The following is a 14,375-nucleotide window of genomic DNA, read 5'->3' on the forward strand; positions in this document are numbered from 1 at the left end:
ATGAGTGTGCACAATCAAATTGAATATAAAATGCTAAATCATAATTTTAAAACTGGGCATATACTAAGTCACCTTTGGCTTCCAACGTCAGCTGCAGGAGGGACAACAAAATACCAGGACTCTTATCAATAAGAGGTCTTTTGTGCCCAGATGACTTTAAGTGACAGGTCACTAAGCCCAGCCAGTCACAGGACAGCCACATACCACAGGGGTGATGTTGAAGAGAGAGTTTGGGAAGAGAGATTCTTACTCTCTTGTAACAGAGACAGCAGAATGGCAATTGCTCCAAACGTATTAAAACTTGATTAGATTTGCTTCTGCCCTCAACCACCTTTAAACAAATGTTCCCCATGAAAATATTTATGGCTGGAATAAAGACACTTGGCTTTGCAAATAAGTGAAGTGTTTTATGCACAGAGTTTCAGGAGTTACAGCAAATAAGCTTCCATCCTTTGGCAGTAAAATAAAGAAGAATACCCCCATGACTTAAAAATAAAGAACTTGGTTTCCTTACAAAAGGATCATGTAAGATGTAAGCAGTAAAAATCTCTTTGAGAGAGATTCATTCGTTTTTTTCTACAGCTGTGGGTATTCCTGGATCCTTTGCTGTCGCTTGAGGCTCAGGTGGCCTCAGTGGCCCAGAGTGCCTTCCATCAGCATCAGCTGGTGGCCCAGCTGCACCCATATCTGGACAAGGATAGTCTAACTTCTGTGGTCTATGTTTTGGCAATGTGTTATATGTGGGGCTGCCTCTGAAGACAGTTTGGAAACTTCAGCTGGTTCAGCAGCCAGGTTGCTCACCAGGGCAAGACGGGTTGAGCATATAATGCCATTCCTAGCCCAACTGCCCTGGCTACCAATTAGCTTCCAGGCCCAATTCAATGTGCTGGTTTTGATCTATAAAAACACAATACTTCAAGGACCACTTTGCCCCATATGAACCAACCTGGACCCTGTGATCATCATTTGTAGCCCTTCATTGCGTGTCCCCCCCATGGGAGGTCTGGAGGTTGGCAAGATAAGGACAGTTTTTTTCTGCAGTAGATCCCTGCTTGTGGAATGTTCTCCCCAGGGATGCTCATCTGGTGCCCTGCTTACATACCTTTAGGTGCCAGGTAAAAACATTCCTCTTCTCCCAGGCCTTAGGCTACTTAAACAAACTATGGGCTTTTAAATGGGGATATTGTTTTTGTTTGTATTTTGTGTTTTTATATTCCAAACCACTCTGTGATCCTTGGGTAAAAGGTGGTATAGAAACTAGCAACAACAACAAACTTTTTAGCTTAGAGCAAAGGCAAGTAAGACGTTACATGATGGAAGTTTATGAAATCAGGCATGGCATGGAGAGAGTGGATAGAGAGTTTTTTCTCCCTCTTTCATAACACTGGAACTCTTAGATATCCCATGAAGTTGAATGTTGGAAGGTTCAGGATAGAATAAAGGAAGTCCTCCTACATATAGCACAGAGTTAAACTATGAAACTCCTTCCCCCAGGAGGCAGTGATTTCCCCCCAATTTGGGTGGCTTTAGAAGAGGATTAGGCAAATTAATGGAGGATAAGACTACCAATGGTACTAGCCATGATGACTATCCATCTTCAGATTTGGAGACAGTGATGCTTCTGAATACCAGTTGCTGGAAACTGCAGGAGGGGAGAGTGTTTTTGTGCTCAATAGGCAACTGTTTTGGTGACTCTGAGAACAGGATTCTGTGTGAGATGGGCCTACTTTGACCTAATACCAGCAAGCTCTTCTTATGATCTTCCATGGATATAGACTGTGAAGCTGCTCAGTCATGGGAGCTGGACTCCAAAGGATCAGGCAGAAATTGGAGTGACTGGCCCAGCAGGGCTGGGAAATAATGTATTGTAATATCCCATTTTGAGGAGTTCCCCATCAATAGGCTCTTTCTGGCTTTAGAAGGCCCTCTTCCTCTGGGGCAAGGAGTTAATTCAGTGTTACTGGAGCTGCTACTTTCCCACTTGGTCCGGCTTCTGACTCTTTCTCTGTCACACTCGCTTTTCTCTCTTCACACCAAAGCAAAGAGCCATAATATATTCAGTCATCCAAGCCTCAGGGAGTCTCTCATAATTACTTCTAAGGTGGAGCATATTTGAATAAGGAAGCTTGTATAATGAACTGTGGAGAACAGGGAAATGGGAGGTATTGAAGAACAGGGTCCCCCCCCCCACTGTGTGATTTTGAAAAAGGGGCTCAGAACAAGGTGGGCTGGTAAAGAATAATATGGTCACATCCACACAAGCTTGTTTTGGTTCCACAGATGTCATCTGTGCATGGGAAATGTGATGCCCCTTTGGGTATTTTCTTTTTTGTGGGGATTGGCATCTGAACTGAAGAAATGCTGCCGAAACTATTCCCTCTCTAGATAGAAGGGCACAGGGCTGACTCAAGGCACGTTGTTGCCTGAGGAGGGGCAGCAAATGCCCCTTCCCCAACGAAGATGCACAGAAGTAGTACCTTGCAAGGCCAGTCAAGTTATTTTGCCACCTGAGATCCAACAAATGCATTTTCCCTTCCCTGGCAGTCAACACCCAATAGTAAAAAGAGGGATAAGAATGTGATACCTTTTGATGACAACCCAAATCAGCTACGTGAGCCAGTCACATCACTACATCCAATGGCATGGCTGGTCTCCCTCCTGCACACACAAACACCCACTCACACACCCCTTTAGTACAGGGATTATTGATCAGCTACCCTGGCCAAGCCACGAGGAAACTTTGTTTGTGCCTTGTTGTTTTGGTTGAACTGGACATGTCATTACTATTATTATTTTCATTTAGGCTTGGGTGACTGAATATATTATGGCTCTTTGCTTTGGTGTGAAGAGAGAAAAGAGATTGTGACAGAGAAAGAAAGAATCGGAAGCCAGAGCAAGTGGAAAAGTAGCAGATCCAGTAACACTAAATTTAACTCTTTTAAGAAAGATGTTGACAAACTGGAACGTGTGCATATGAAGGCAACCAAGATGATTAAGGGTCTGGAAACTAACCCGTATGAGGAGTGCTTGAAGGAGCTGGGTGTGTTTAGCCTGGAACCGATGAGAGTGAGAGGAGATATGATAGCAATCTTCAACTATCTCAAGGGCTGTCACATGGTAGAGGGAGCATGCTTGTTTTCTCCTGCTATGGAAGGTGGATTCAAACCCATGGCTTCAAGTTACAAGAATTGAAATTCTGACTAAGCATTCGAAAAAACGTTTTGACAGTAAGAGCTGTTCAACAGTGGAATAGACTCCGTTGGGAGGTTGTGGACTCCTCTTCCTTGGAGGTTTTTAAGCAGAGGTTGGATGGCCATCTGTCATGGATGCTTTAGCTGAGATTCCTGCATTGCAGGCGGTTGGATTAGATGACCCTTGGGTCTCTTCCAGTTCTAAGATTCTATGATTCTATTATTTGTATAAGGACATTATGATAATGGCAGTTTTATTTTAAACCCCTTTCCTAACAATCCCCAGCATGGAATTTGCCTTATTCATGTCTGCCACGCATTGGCTGACATCTTCATCACGCTATCTACTATAGCCCCAGGTTCTTGTTCCTGGTCCATCACCAGCTGTTGAGGAGGAGAGGGGAGGGAGAAGAACTGCTGGATATTGGTGTGACAGAGACTTTGAGAGGATGAGCAAGAAGGCTCAGATCCAGAAGTCACGCTGTCTTTCTTGGCTGGAGAACAGGGAGTCAGTCTGTCCATGACTCCTCACATGAAGCTGCTTGCTGGGATAGCCTTGGTCCTGAATGCTCCAATTGGGGTCAGCAGGTCTTAGTTACAGGAAGGAGGCTTCAAAAGCAGCTGTACTGGTTCAAGGCTCACCATAGCAGGGGGCATCAGAGATGAAGAAGTACTGACTTGTTGCTCGTTGGGGTGTTTCTATTCTTCCAAAGGAGAAGGAACTGGGGGGGGGGGGCAGAATGCCCAGCATCTGTTAAGAGGAAGAGTAGGGCAGCACTGGATCGGGAGGAGGAGGAAGCAGCAGCAGCAGCAGCAGCAACAACTGGTCATGTCTTGGGCACCATCTGCACTTACCAGCTGCACCAGCGTTGCCACAGAAACTGCTGCTGAAGGTTTTGTTTGCCTGAACTTGTTGCTGGGTCCTTGATACCACTGATGAATCATTGGGGGGGGGAGTGCTTGGAGTGCTTGGAGTGCTTGGAAAGAACTTTGCTACCCTTCCTATTCAGTTTCAGTATTTGTGTAACTGAGAGGAGGGGTTGGGCAAGAGTATGAAATTCAGAGGAGAGTTGGGATCAGCTCTCTCATGCTCACACAAAGAATCATAGAACTGCAGAGTTGCAAGGACCCACGAGGGTCATCTAGTCCAACCCCCTGGAATGCAGGAATCTTTTGCTCAACACAGGACTTGAACTCATGACTTTGAGATTAAGAGTCTCATGTTCTACCAACCGAAAACATTTTATTTGGGGGTATTTTTTTTTAATGTGCATTCTAATAATTAAAATAATTTGCACAAAAAAAGAATGGTATTCAGTTAACTGCTTTTTGCAGGTCGTGGGGCCTTGATACAACTTTGTGCATACACATGTGTTACTAGATTACTGTATCCCAGAATCTTCTTTTGAGATACAAGCAAGCCACCAGGACCAAAGCGGGACAGGCAGAGGGAAAGGGCAGTGCTTTTGTTTACAGTAGTTCTCTATATTCTTTTTGATTTGAGGAGACGTGAAAGGGAAAATACGATCATTTAAACTTTATCTAACCTCTTTAATTCATATACAGTCATACCTCATGTTACGTCTGCTTCATGATACGTTTTTTCGGGTTGCATCCCGCGGTGACCCAGAAGTACCAGAAAGGGTTATTTCCGGGTTTCACTGCTTGTGCATATGCAGAAGCACAAAATGACATCACGTGCATGCGCAGAAGCAGCTAATCGCGTCCCGCGCTGTGCAGATGCGCTGTTGCGGGTTGTGTTCTATTCATGTTGCGAATGGGCCTCCAGAACGGATCCCGTTCGCAACCAGAGGTGCCACTGTAAAGTAAAAACACCTAAAATAAGTAAAATAGACTCATACAACTGTAGAGTTGGAAGAGACCTTGAGGGTCATCTAATCCAACCCCCTGCATTGCAGCAATCTTAACAGAAGTATCCATGACTGATGGCCATCCAACCTCTGCTTAAAAACCTCAGTAGAAGGAGAATCCACAATCTCCCAGTCAGCTGTCGAGCAGCTCATACTGTCAAAAGTTCTTCCTGATTTTTAGCCTGAATCTGCTTTCTTGTAACTTGAAGCCATTGGTTTGAACCCTCCAGAGCAGAAAACAAGCTTGCTGCATCTTCCATGGGAAAGCTCTTTAGATATTTGAAGAGTGCTATCATATTTTCTCTCAGACTCCTCTTTTCCTGGCTAAACATGCCCAGCTCCCTCAACCATTCCTCATGAGACTTGGTTTCCAGACCCTTGATCATCTTGGTCACTTTCTGCACACTTTCTAGCTTGTCTATATCTTTCTTAAATTGTGGCACTCAGAACTGAACTCAGTATTTCAGGTCTGGTCCAACAAGGGCAGAATAGACTGGTATTATTTCTTCCCTTGATCAACACTTCTGTTGATATAGCCTAGAATAGCATTAGTTCCCCACCCCACCCCGCTGCATCACACTATTGACTCATGTTACCCTTGGGGTCTACTGAGACCCCTAGGTCCTTTTCACATGTACAACTGGCAAGCCTGGTGTCTTGCATCTTATATTTATGCAGCTCATTTTTTTTCTGCCTAAGTGTAGAAGCAGACATTTGTCCCAACTGAAATTCATTTTGTTAGTTTGGGCCCAGTTCTCAAATCTGTTAAGGTCATATTGAATCCCATTTCTGTCTTCTGTGGCATTAGCTAGCCCTCCCATTTGGTGTCATCTGCAAAGTTGATGAGCTTCCCTTCAATTCCTTTGTCCAAGACATTTATAAAAACATTGAACTACTGCAGGCCTGGGTCAGAACTCTGCGATACCCCTCTTGTCACTTTTTTCCAGGATGATGAGGAACCAATAATGAACACTTAGTGTTCTGTCAGTCAGCCTTTTACAAATCTACCTCATCCAGCCCACATTTTATCAGCTTCTGCGCAAGAATATCAGAGGAGACTTCATCAAAAGCCTTACCGAAATTGAGATACCCTATGTCCACCACATTCCCCTGATCTACTAAACTTGTAACTCTATCAAAGAAAGAATGAAATTCATCTGGCATGATTTATTTTTGACAAACCCATGCTGAGTCTTAGTAATCACAACATCCTTTTCTAAGTGGTCACAGACTGACGGTTGAATTATCTGTTCTTGGACCTTTCCTGGAACTGATGTTAAGCTGACCTGTCAGTAGTTATCTGGGTCCTCTCCCTCTGCTTTCAAGATGGAGACAACATTTGCTTGCCTCCAGTTTGCAAGGACCTCACTTGTTCTCCAGTAATTCTCAAATATTATAGACAGAGGCTCTGAGATTACAGTACATCTGCAAGCTCATCAGGCCCTGGAGATTCAAATTCATTTTAAGTAGCTGGGTGTTCCCTTACCTCCTATTTTGGGTTGCAGCTCAAGAAGGCAATGCTTGTGGAATGTACAGTTCCAGTTTCAGGGCCAATTTTTATTATGATTCATCCACTTACTTCTCCTATTCAAGTGTGTGTGAGTGTGTTTAAGCTGTGTGTTTTCCACTTTCAGCCGTATCTGGTTTATCAGACATATTTGCCTATTAATCAGTGATGCCCTGTCTGCAGAAACAACTCCAATCTTTATAGAAGGTGCTATGGACCATAGTACCAAACACCTTAGTTCTAACTAAAGAGCTCATCCACTCTTACCTTCTTGCCCATGCTTTCTAGGCATAGGTCCACACCTTCCTGGTCTGTGTCCGAGTGCTTGGGTTTTTTGCCGCACCACTTCTCCCAGGAAAACCTACTCTTTAATGCTGAATCAGATCAAATGGCAATTCAGGTTCCCCGCAGATTGCTGTTTGCTCTAATTCAGCAGTAAAGAGTGGGTTTTCTTGGGGAAAGTACCATGACCCAAAAGAGAGAGAAAGCAGTAGGAAAGGGGTTTTTAAAGCACAGATATGTGCTTAAAAATGAAGAGCACAGGCAAGTGAGGATGAGCCCTGACTTGAAAAGGGGAATTGCAATCACCCTTCCTCCTCTATATGTAGCTGTGTAAAAGGCAGATTCCTTGCTATGGTTCATTAGAAAAGGAACTGGAAATAAAACTGCAAATACCATAACTCCATTTTGCATATCTATGGTGTGGCCACATTTAGAGTACAGATCTGTTTGCTTTACCTCTAAAAGGATATTATGGAGTTGGAAAAGGTTCAGAAAAGGGCCACCAGAATGGTCAAGAGGATGGTGCAATTCCCCTAAGAAGAAATAAGACTTTTTAGTTTAGGGAAAAGGCAAGTAAGAGGCAACATGATGGGAGTTTATAAAATGATGGCATGGAGAAAGTACACAGAGAAAAATTTCTCTCTCTCATAACTCCAGAACTCCTGGACATCCAATGAAACTGAAAATTAGAAGATTTAGGATGGCTAAAAGAAAGTCCTTCACATAACTATGAAACTCACTCTCACAGAAGGCAATGATGGTCACTAACCTGGGTGGCTTTAAAAAGAAGATTAGACACTTTCATGAAGGTGGAGAGAGCTATCAATGGCTATTAGCCAGGATGGCTGTGCTTTCATGGTCAGAGGCAGTAATGCTTCTGAATACCAGTGGCTGGAAACCACAGAGGGGAAGTGTGTTGCCCTTGTGCATGGCATCTGGGTGGCCACTGTGAGAACAGGATGCTGGACTTGATGGGCCATGGGCCTGATCCAGCAGGCTCTTCTTACGTTATTCCTGAGTCCACACCTTCTCTCAGTAGATGATCCTTCTACAGTACTGTGTTGTGTCACTTTTAACTGCCACTATTTCCTCCAGAGGAGAATTGTCTTTTTGGAGATCTGTGGCACCCCCTTCCCTCATCTGCATTCCAGACTCCTGGATAGAGGGGAGGGCTGTGAAAGCAGCTTAATCTGTAGATCTGACTAAATTCTACTAGCAGATCTATGTCATCCTCCTGGAGGCAGGCTAGGGCATTGCTGAGAAGGCAAAAAAGGAAGAGCCAAGATTAGCAGCAGGGAGGAAAGGTGGCTGCCAGGAGCAGATTAGAGACAGACACAGCAGCAGCAGGGAGGCAGGCGGGCAGGCAGGCGGGCAGGCAGGCAGGCAGGCAGGAAGAGCTTGGCAGGATGGGAATGAGTGCATGTTGGAGGAGAGGTATAGAGGGGGGAAGACTATGGGGCAAATGGAAGAAGTAGTGGAAATGCTGAGGGCAGACCTCACCACACATCTGGTTCCCATGTCGGTGGGAAGAGGAGGATGTGAGCACATTGGTGGGCTCAGAATGCCAAGGACTATCCCAGTTCCCCCCCAGGCTCTCTGGCAGAAAGTAGCCCCACAACAATTATGCTGGAAAGGAATCTCTCTGTCTCTCTCCCTCTCCCCCTCTCCCTGGAAACCCCAGGCAGGGAGAGGGCTCTTGTGCTTGGATCCCACTTGCATAATCGGCATCTGGTTGGTCACTGTGAGAACAGGATGCTGGACTAGGTGGGACCCCCTTTGGCCTGATCCAGCAGAGTTCTCATATTTTCATGTCCTTATGTTCTTATATCTTTCACCTGTGGATCTAACTCTGCTGTGGGTAAGTATACAAGATAGGGAACTCCCCTGCCCCATAGATAGATGGAACAAGAATCTGCCTGGCTGAAAACATTCAAGACCAAAGTATTTTAACTTTGTGAAGTCCACTGGAACAAGGATTTATTTTATTTTATTTTTTTAGAAATATTTCTGCATATGTAGTGAACCATCTGCAAAATAACTATTTAAAATCTAAACCCTGCATCTTCTCTTCTGGCAGGAGTACACAATTGATGTATTCTTCCGGCAGTCCTGGCGAGATGAGAGGCTAAAGTTTGACGGCCCCATGAAGATCCTCCCCCTCAACAACCTGCTGGCCAGCAAGATCTGGACACCTGACACCTTTTTCCACAATGGCAAGAAATCGGTGGCTCACAACATGACCACACCCAACAAGCTTCTTCGACTGGTGGACAATGGTACCCTCCTTTACACCATGAGGTAGGTGGTGGTTTTGCTTTCCAAAGGCATGTCTTCCTTACATCACCTCCTGGAAGGGATTGAGCCTCTCAGCTGAAATGGGCACCAGAGGGTTCGCCTTGGGCATCTTCCTCTGGCCTTCCTGCAGCTTGACTAGCATCTCCTGCTGCCCAAGCATCTTCACAGCCCTACAACCAACCTGAGTGTATCACAGACACTGCAGGTTAGGCTCCACTGGGAAGCTGCCATGCAACTTTTCTGGAGACCACAGCTCAGGGGTAGGAGGAGGATATGATAAAGTATGCAGCCACTGGATCAATCCCGACAGCTTAGAGGAACCTGAAGTGCAGAATGGGATGGGGGTGGGGATCTCTGCCTTTCCCTGTCTGAGCTGTCAGCATAATCATATCACATGAGCCGTTGGCCTGACTTAGTAGGCACTTTCTCATTTTACTGACGGTCTTAATGATTTGCAGGATGTTGTTCAAAATCCCTGGTTCAGTCCATCTCCTCCTCCCTTGGTCTTGTGGAAGACTTGTCACTCCAACTCACAAGGAATAAAGCTTCAGCAGAATGTTCTTGGTATTTTTTTTGCAGTTTAATGACTCCCAATCCTGCAATGCCTTTGTGTCCCTTTGTACTGGGAGAAGCATGTGTTGCTTATGCAGCTTTAAGAGTATGCATTGCAATTCCCCCATGGAAATGTGTGGATGTGAGCATTTGGATTACAGTGATCATTTCAGAAAGCAGTGGGCTACAGGAGCACAACTCGCTCTCGGGAAATGTCCATTATCCAACAGGGAAACTCCTTGCTTGCAGTGGAAGAACAGGGTTGGCAACAGTGGGTTTAACACCTGGATATTCCATTGGCAGTGGTCATTGTTTCTTGTAGATTGACCATTCATGCGGAGTGTCCGATGCACCTGGAGGACTTCCCAATGGACGTGCATGCCTGTCCACTGAAGTTTGGGAGCTGTAAGTACTTTCCAGACAGCACAAGCAAAGTGCACTTGCATTCTTGGCTTGAAGGCAGCAGGTATGGGTCCTTGGCAGGCTAGCTATCAGGCAAGCAAACATCCCTGAGAGTGTGAGCTTATGCGACATCCTGCATTGCTATGAACCTCTATTTTCAAAGTGGCCTTCCAAAGTGAAGCTGTCATTTTAAGGTAATTTTTTCCTCACAGATAAATGAACTTTGAGGTTTACACCTCCATCTTATACAGAATTGGGTGAAAATTGATTGTAGGACAGCAGTCTCTAGAAAACACCTTCCTGTAGAATACCATGCTCCCCTTAATTGTCTTAATTCTTTCTAATATTGTATTTTTGAATTATTGTAATCCACTCATCATCATCTAAAACACTTATTTCACGTGTAAGGTATGGTAAAGGTAAAGGACCCCTGGATGGTTAAGTCCAGTCAAAGGCGACTATGAGGTGCGGTGCTCATCTTGCTTCAGGCTGAGGGAGCCGGCATTTGTCCACAGCACAGACAGTTTTCCGGGTCATGTGGCCAGCATGACTAAACCACTTCTGGTACGACGGTATACCGTGACGGAAACCAGAGCGCACAGAAACACCATTTACCTTCCCGCCACAGCGGTACCTATTTATCTACTTGCACTGGTGTGCTTTTGAACTGCTAGGTTGGCAGGAGCTGGGACAGAGCATTGGGAGCTCACCCCATCGCATGGATTCGAGTCACGGACCTTCCGATTGGCAAGCCGAAGACGCTCAGTGGTTTAGACCACAGTGCCTCCCACTCCCTATTATTTCACATGTCTCTCTATGCCCTGCAGTATAGGAAATCACAAGCTCACATGCATACAGACCAGTCTAAAGGAAAGCATCAAATAACTGCAAATGTTGTGCTTTGTTTAATCATGATAATGATAATAATAATAAATTGAACCCAAATCAATATTTGATCAACCAGCTAGGGGAAGATTTCCTTGGCACATGATATGGAAATGGGATCAATGTTGCTTTGGCATACTGGATCTGAGAGCTCCTGGACCTGGTGGCCCTATGACCCCCCCTGCTCCCCTCTGCTCAACCAGTGGAAATATATTTAGTAGACAGAGGTGCCCCACTGCCAGCTTCACTGTGTGGTATGTTGAGCCAAGAGTCTGGTTCCCACAGGTGTGGCCAGCCTGGCAAACATCTGGTATCTCTTTGACATGGTGCCTTAGGTGCCTCTCCTTGGGTCCCCATTTGGCCACAGACCTGGCTGCTTTTGTGGCCTCTGTTTGTCTGCCATGAGCAGCCAGGTCTAATTGGAGCAACACATAAGCAGCACAACTGAACCTCCCAAGTCAGCAGGTCCTATCCAATTGCTGCTTCTGCTGCTTCAGAGCCCCATGGAAAGGAGGTGCTGTCACAGTGCCTACAGGGCCCCACTGAGGTTGCCTTCTGGGACAAGCCTCTGAGTGTGGGCTTATTATTTTCCACCTGCTTTGGCTAACTTGAGTGCCCACTGATGCTTCAGCATGGGCTGCAGTCCAGAAATATCTCTAGTGGTCCAGTAGCCTGGTTATTGGAGAGGCCAATGGAAGCCACTGGAACCACCACTGGTCTTTTGCAGGGCGTGGAAGATCTCAGGTGGCAGCCTCCTTCCCTCCCACACCTTGAGGGAGTGCAGGGTTTCAGTCAGGCATCTCTGTGCCAGATACAGCTTTCTAATGGTGTGTCTTTTCCTGGAGTTGGGGTTGACCTTTGGAAGCCATTCTTGGCACCATTTTGGAGATGCTCCTCATTGGGCAGGAGCTGCCAGGGTGTAGCTAAACCTCCTCCATCCCATCCTTTCTGCTTTCTCCACAGATGCTTACACCAAGACAGAGGTGATCTATACCTGGACCCATGGGAAAGTGGAGGTGGCCGAAGAAGGCTCCCGCCTGAATCAGTACGACCTCCTTGGCCACAATGTGGGGAGAGACTCCATTGAATCCAGCACAGGTAATGGAGAGCCTCCTTGGATGGTTTCCTGCAGGGTGTTGGACTACGTGACCCTTGGGCATCCCTTCCAACTCTACAATTCTATGATTCTCCATGATGAGCAGCAACCGCAAAGGCAGGACTAAACATCTCACTTGTTTAATGAGGCTTACAATACTAAAAAGCCCAAGCCCTGGTAAAAGAGGAACCGGGGCTTTTTTGCCTAGCACCTAAAGCTATGTAATGATGGCATCAGGTAATCCTCCCTGGGGATAGCATTGAACAAGTGGGGGGGGGGCTACAACTGAAAACTCCCAATTCTTCTGTCCCTACTCTCTGGACCTCCCACAGATGGGGCACTCAGAGAATGGTCTCAGGTGAAAATTGCAGGGTCAGTTTTTATGTGCATTGTTTTGCAGCCCCTCCTTTTCACAAATAGGCCACTATAGAGATGGCATTGGGGAAGGTGCTGCCAAGGAGGAAGCAGATCCAGCTTCCAAGGAGCATGCCACAGCCATTGGTGCCACAGTGGCAAAGGCAGTGGTGGTGGTGGTGGCAGCAGTTGGTGATGCATTCCTTGGAGGTCGGATCTGTAGATCCCCTCAAGGTGGTCCCCTTACCTTGCTTCCTGGGTGGGCCAACCCTGAGGAGGGTGGCAGGGCAAGAACAGGCCTTTTCAGTGGTGGCTCCCTGCTTGTGCAGTACTCTCCCCAGGGAGGCTCACCTTCCTCCTTCCTTACATATCTTCAGGCGCCAGGCAAAAACTTTCCTCTTCAATCAGGCCTTTGGCCTTTAACTATCTGTGACCTTTAAGATGTGGGTGGGATGCTTTAAATGTATTCCCTCCCCTTGCTTTTAATGTATGTGGGGTTTAATCTATGTGGAGTGTTTTGTTTGTTTGTTTGTTTGTTTGTTTGTCTGGTTGTAAGTTGCCTTGACAAATTTAATAAATATACACAAAAACGATTGCTTTCCACTGCAGGCTGTATCTCAACAATCATGTTTACTGGCAAGGATGCAAAAAAAGAAAAGAAAAAAGGCAAATAAAAAACCCCTTGTATCCCTCTCTACCCCCCACCCCTCCATATCACTGCAGGAACCTACATTGTGATGACCACTTACTTCCACCTTAAGCGTAAGATTGGGTATTTTGTGATCCAGACCTACTTACCCTGCATCATGACAGTCATCCTCTCCCAAGTCTCTTTCTGGCTCAACAGAGAGAGTGTTCCAGCACGGACAGTGTTTGGTGAGCTTCTGATGGAGGATGGTCTGAGGGCTGACTGGAGGAAACAGGGAGATGGGGAGAGCATCAAGACTGGTGCTGGAGAGAAGCAGCAGCAGCAGCAGCAGCAGCAGCAGCAGGGACCTTTCTGCCTGTCAGCCACACTCCCTTCATGTTGATGACAGACATTTGCATAAGGCTTAAACTCTGAGGTTTCCCCCAGGAATATCTGCTAGCCATGATGGCTATGTCCTCCCTCCACTGTCAGAGGCAGTAGGGCTTCTGATTATCAGTTGCTGAGAACTGCAGGTAGGGATCCAGTTGGCTGCTGTGACAACAAGATGCTGAACCAGCTCTTCTTTAAATCAGGGGTGGCTAACCAATGCTGCTGCACTCCAACTCCCAGCAGCCATAGTGGCTAATGGTCAGGGATAGTGATGATGATGGGATTTGTAGTCCAACATCACCTGGAGGGCCCTTACAGGTTCCCCATCGCCCTGTTTTAAATGTCTTGCTAATTTAATTCTGCAACATAATTGTATAATTAGACATAGCTCCACTGGTGTTGAAAATGGGACTGTGCTCAGGTGTGGCACTGGCTCCTTCCACCTTTTATTGGGGCATCTAGGGCAGTGGCTGCTGTGACAAAGCAGCCCAAGGAGGTTCAATGGATCCCCCACTGCCCTCAAGAGGGAGAAAACCTCCTGTGGCCCCACTTCAGCAGTGCCTTTTCTGGTTTTGTTCCCACAGGAGTCACCACAGTCCTGACCATGACCACCCTGAGCATCAGTGCAAGAAACTCCTTGCCCAAAGTGGCATACGCAACGGCCATGGACTGGTTCATGGCTGTCTGTTATGCCTTTGTGTTCTCTGCACTGATTGAGTTTGCTGCCGTCAACTACTTCACTAAACGCAGCTGGTCTTGGGATGGCAAGAAGGTTCTGGAGGCCCAGGAATTGAAGGTGAGAGAGGGAGTCATTGGAGGGAGCAGGAGAGAAACAAAGAGGGAAAGCAATCAGAACTTGACGTACAAGAAGAGGCATTGAAACCTTACTTTGGTTGATCCCAAAGTGGGTGGTAGCACAGCC

At 46.3% G+C, this 14,375-nt stretch overlaps 1 protein-coding gene across 2 annotated transcripts in view; it reads left to right on the forward strand.

Annotated features, from left to right (window-relative positions):
• Window positions 1–14,375, forward strand: part of LOC114589324 (gamma-aminobutyric acid receptor subunit alpha-3-like) — a 50,193-nt gene that overhangs the window by 20,070 nt on the left and 15,748 nt on the right. For both annotated transcript variants that reach the window (XM_028715628.2, XM_028715627.2), the window contains exons 5-9: window positions 8,929–9,149; window positions 10,021–10,103; window positions 11,949–12,083; window positions 13,159–13,311; window positions 14,038–14,249. In XM_028715628.2, coding sequence (XP_028571461.1) covers window positions 8,929–9,149; window positions 10,021–10,103; window positions 11,949–12,083; window positions 13,159–13,311; window positions 14,038–14,249 — 804 coding nt within the window. The remainder of the gene's footprint in view (window positions 1–8,928; window positions 9,150–10,020; window positions 10,104–11,948; window positions 12,084–13,158; window positions 13,312–14,037; window positions 14,250–14,375) is intronic.

This window comes from Podarcis muralis, chromosome Z, assembly GCF_964188315.1.
Source record: "Podarcis muralis chromosome Z, rPodMur119.hap1.1, whole genome shotgun sequence".
NCBI classification, from domain to species: Eukaryota; Metazoa; Chordata; class Lepidosauria; order Squamata; family Lacertidae; genus Podarcis; species Podarcis muralis.